The sequence below is a fragment of the Notothenia coriiceps genome, unplaced genomic scaffold, assembly GCF_000735185.1.
Source record: "Notothenia coriiceps isolate Sejong01 unplaced genomic scaffold, NC01 NC01_scaffold00005557, whole genome shotgun sequence".
In the NCBI taxonomy this organism is placed as follows: Eukaryota; Metazoa; Chordata; class Actinopteri; order Perciformes; family Nototheniidae; genus Notothenia; species Notothenia coriiceps.
This window is the reverse complement of record NW_011338258.1, coordinates 12,701-17,677: the sequence shown is the minus strand read 5'-3', so window position 1 is coordinate 17,677 and position 4,977 is coordinate 12,701. Positions and strand designations below refer to the sequence as shown.

Genomic DNA, 4,977 nt, shown 5'->3' with positions numbered 1-4,977 from the left:
ATGTATACATTATATATATATATATATATTTCTATTAATCATTTTCGGCCTTTCGGCATTCGGTTTTCGGTCAACTGTTTCCTATTTTCGGTATCGGTTTCGGCCAAGAATTTCCCATTCGGTGCACCCCTAATATATACACTCATATGATTTACATTACATTGCATTTAGCTGAGGCTTTATCCAAAGCGATTTACAATAAGTGCATTCGACCAAGAAGATACAACCTTACAAACAGAATCATATAAGTACATCAGGTTTCATAGAGCCAACACATTTCAAGTCCTACTCAACTGGCTTTAGATAAGCCAGTGCTTTGTTAGTATAGAAGTGCTTTGTTAGTAATTTTATTGCTCGAAGTGAAGTAGAAAGAGATAAGTTTTTAGTCTGTGCCGGAAGATGTGTCAGCTTTCATATACATGATCCTATTTTGTCTTTTTCACAGAGATCCCAGACATCATAAATGCTAAGAACCTTAAAACATTCAGGTGAGTGGGTAGAAAATAACACATTTTATTTTCTGTTTATTACAATGTATATTTTTGAAAAGCAGCCATGGCGATCCAGTTTGACGAACCCGATCATAAAAAAAACGAATTTAAAATGTTAATTCAAAGTATTTACGTGTGGGCAGATTATAGAATTTCTTTTTCGTTTAGTTTAACATTTATTTATTTATTATTTTCTTTAATAGAATTGTGACTTTAAGCACGTGATCATTCATAAACCTCAAAGTTTGATGACGTGTTATCTCATTGATTAGGGAGTGGACTGGTGACCTGAAGAAACTTCCAAATATCAAACTGCGAAAGGTGTTCAAAAAAGACTTGGAGACAAAGAATGAAGAAGATGATAAACCTGAAGACGCAGATGATGATGATGAGAATAAGGATGATGAAGATGACCAGCTAGATGAGGATGTGCTGATGTCGGACTTACTCTGAACATTTTGGTAATGGACTGTAGCTCAAATCTTAGGTGGTCCTTACGGGACAACTGACTGCAGGGCTGAACATCAGACGGCTGCTGCTCCACCACTGTCCAGAAGGTGGCGCCAGACTCAAATGGAAAACTAATCTTGTATCACTTCTTCAAAGCTCAGTAACTCCACAGCGGCCTGTGAGGGGTTCTACATTCATTGTTTATTGCAAAAACATATATGAGTTGTATGCAACCTGAATACTGCCATTTTATCCAATCAGAGATAGAAAAAAGCTTTTGACAAAGATGTTGAGTGCTCTTTATGTTGTGGTAGCCATAAGACAGAGAACATGTTATTTTCTGTGACCTGACAGATTTAAAAAAAAAAAAATTAAACCTGTAGGTGTGAACAACATTTCGCCTCTTTCTGTGTATACTTGTTACTGACTCACACTGTGTGTTAAGTCTAGATGCTGCAGAGTGCAAAAACACAATCATCAACAACTGGGCTACTTGAGATTAGCTAATTAGGAAATCTTCAAACCTGGCCTATGATAATAAATCAAATCAGCTTTTTCAAAAACATTACATCTTCAGATTTTAACACTGAGCTTTACATACTGTTTAGACAATATTTTTCTACTTATCGCATCTTGACTCTTTGGTGTCTGAAGTCCTGAAAGAGAGTTAAGGCATCAGTATGCTTCAAACAAAACCCTGGTCGGATTATCCTCAGCATCTGAAGCGGCTTTCACATGTGCCTAAAAATATCATGTCTAATGCCGTTAATGTCTGTCGAGAGAGAAATCTAGCTTTTGTGAATTGTGTTTGTAGTCGCACTCACAGCTGAATGAAGCTCCCTTTTCTAAGCAGTAGGGTATACGTACCCTACTGGGTATGTTGGTTTGTTTGAAGAATACCGAGACCTTTAATAGCATCCTCAGGGTGAACTCACCTTTAAATCATGTCAGTGCAGTAAAGTGCATACAGGAATAAATCTCAATATCGCAGCAACTGAAGTCTTTACGGAATCTCTCGCAGGTGGCTTTATTTTCCTTCACATCTCCTCACCTACTCTTCTCTTTGTTACTTTGCACATCCGCGTCCCTTTAGCTTTTCAGTGGACCCTGAGGGAGATTAAATCAGTCCCTGACTCCAGATCAGTCATCACGGAGCAGAAATGAACATCGCTGAGGTCTAAAAACCACGCTCTGCTCACCGTGTGTGATGAGCAGCGTGTGATTCTCTGTGAGCGTGGGCAGATTTGGTCAGACGGGGTTTTGTTCCGGCGCCACCGCATCCTCCACCGACATCTCAGAGTCCGACTGCTGAGCCTCTGGAGCCGGGGAGGGGGCCGGGCTGATGGGGACCTCCACCGTCCCCTGCCTGCCTTCGGTCTGGGTGCTGTGTCGGGGCGGAGGGTGGTGCACGTCCTTCTCAGGGCAGTTCTGCACCGTGATGATGCGGTTGAAGGCCTTGAGGCGGCGCCACAGCTGCAGGTAGACTTTACACTGGACGTACATGAAGATGAGGCCGCCTGTGAGGCCGATAGCCACCATGATCAGCTTCGTCCAGAAGGGCCACTCGAGCACACCTGAGGACACACGTATCAGCTGTTAGCCAACAGGCAGGCTGTGGGATGGATCATGATGGTGCTAGTGATGATGGTGTTGTGTGCAGAGCTGTGCTTACCACCTGGCATGTACGTGTAGTACTTCAATAGAGAAACTCTCCATAATTCGTCTGCAATCAAGAGTTAGTGTCATTTTTTTATTTCTGTGACCTATGAATATACATTTCTATGCTATTATTTATTATATACACTAATGATATATATTCGGCTTATTAAAGTGGAAATAGAAAACTTTTAAACACCTCCCTCTCCTCGCTGTAAGCAAGACAACTTTTTATTTTAGAGCCTACTACCAGCCACCAACTCAGTGATTATTACAGACAATCATGCAAGAATAAATTCAAATATGTTTTTACTGTAAACCATTTACAAAGCCACCCTTTGAGAGTCTCCTCCTCTGGCAATGTGCAGTCTCTCCTTCGCTGCAGACGACACAAACCAGGCTTTATGAAAATGAATGAGCGATGATGAAGACTTTTGGAGCTAGGGGCTAGCTTTGATTGGAAAAGAGTAGGCAAACGCTGCCCAGAACACAATGGGTTTTAATTCCAAATCAAGCCTTTATTTCCCCAGGAGACTGTACCAACTGACGGGGGAAAGTGAGGCTTGAAGGGAACCAGTGTATGGTGTCTGTATTCTGCAGACAGTACATTGTGCAACTGATATTTACTTTTATAATTTTTTGATTGAAACAAAAATTAAAACTTGTCTATTGCCACTTTATTTGATATCAAGTTATTTAAAAAATACTGCATCTATATGAACTAACATGAGGTCCTACTATATGAAAATGACATTAGTGTCACGCTATAATCACAGCACCACGAACTACACCATCAACAATGATCAAACAAAAACCTCAGAGGGACCTATTCTCACTTTGGGGACCTATTCTCACTTTGAAAATGTATTCAATTGTGACAAACTGAAATAAGATTTAAGTTGTTGTGATCATCAGGATTTAACAACTATCATGTGACCTGTCAAAGTGAAAACTCTGAACTACCTACTCACTTAAAGAAAAAGGATTATCCAATTATCTTAAAATAAAGTTTGTTTACATGTTATAGCCAGTAAGTGATTGAGTCCTCACATTACGAAAACTCGTATTTCCAAGCTTAATTTGTCATTTGTAAATAAATGAATAATAATATTCAAGAACATTGAAGATGTGTCAAACCCAAAACGCATATGAGAGGCATACATTGAATAACACACACTTTTCTAGATTTAGAAAAAGCTAAAAACACTGTGACTACACTGGATCTGTGAAAAATCACATCACCAGAGTCTGACAGATATGTAACGATCTACAGGGGAAAAGTTGAAGGTACCCTGTGGAGTTCTGACCACAAGGGGTGCTGCTGTGCGGTTAATCATTATATTATTTGTATATAATAACATGAAATGACTTGTATGTAGTCATAGTATATATATTGTAATATGAGACACATAAAAGACATACTACATTTTACATACTCATTTCAATTTTGTTTGTCTTTCCTTCTTGTTTATATTTTTATTTTAGTAAGGGGAAAACTGTCGGAACCCAATTTTCCCAGAGGAATGATAAAAGTATTTCTGATTCTGAATAATTTGTCTTTCTTTATTGTACACTGCATGCCTCCGCAGCTTCTCGTGACCATGTGACAAATCAAACTTTAGATTTTTAAAGGACAAGAGCATGGCAAGCTGATGTAAACAATGCATTTTATACAATGTAAAGTTTGCAAATGCTTGTAGAGGTCAAATCCAAAACTCCCCATGGTACCTTTTGCCTTAGATCATAACACTATAACTCTGCGTGTCTCTGGCATGTGAGAGANTACCGGTATACGTTCTAGGTAATCAACAGTTAAAAAGATAATGTTCAAATATTCATTGACTTTGAAAACATCCATTTATTGAACTTTAAAACAAATAATAATTTGAACATTATCTTTTTAACTGTTGATTACCTAGAACGTATACCGGTAATTCAACTGAAAAAGTAATACAAAAATTAATTAAATAAATGATATATTTAAATAAATAATATCAAAATGGTAAATACCAATAAACAAGATCAACAAATATTTTGTAGCGCACTTCCACAAGCTACTAAACATATATAAATATGATAAATAAATATAAATTAGACTCAAATTAATTAGATTAAATATGTTGTCACTGTCACAACCTAGCAATGCTAAATAATTGTTTTTTTCAATTATGTTGTTTTTGTAATTGTGGCAGGCCAAAATCGTAGTTGCGATTAAAATACGATGAATTGCACAGCCCGAACACACACACAAGCACACAGAGACACACACACATACACACTTTTTGGTTAACACAGTTCTGTACTGTTATGCTGTTATGTTCAGTTATTGTTCTTATGTTGAACATGAATACATTTACTTTGTAAGTAATTATGGGATGTA

General features: G+C 37.8%; 1 protein-coding gene and 1 long non-coding RNA gene across 2 annotated transcripts; one reads left to right on the top strand and one right to left on the bottom strand.

Annotated features, from left to right (window-relative positions):
- The first annotated feature begins 297 nt into the window (after positions 1 to 297).
- LOC104942980 (uncharacterized) lies at positions 298 to 1,336 on the top strand. Its single transcript, XR_798066.1, has 2 exons — positions 298 to 488; positions 764 to 1,336. It is a non-coding gene; the product is annotated as an uncharacterized lncRNA (long non-coding RNA).
- On the bottom strand, positions 1,247 to 3,390 carry LOC104942981 (E3 ubiquitin-protein ligase MARCH8-like). Its single transcript, XM_010768295.1, has 2 exons — positions 2,614 to 3,390; positions 1,247 to 2,515 (listed from the first exon to the last, which is right to left on the bottom strand). The coding sequence occupies exons 1-2, from the start codon at positions 2,621 to 2,623 to the stop codon at positions 2,190 to 2,192; spliced, it is 336 nt and encodes a 111-aa protein (XP_010766597.1). The 5' UTR covers positions 2,624 to 3,390; the 3' UTR covers positions 1,247 to 2,189.
- Between the last annotated feature and the right edge of the window lie 1,587 nt (positions 3,391 to 4,977).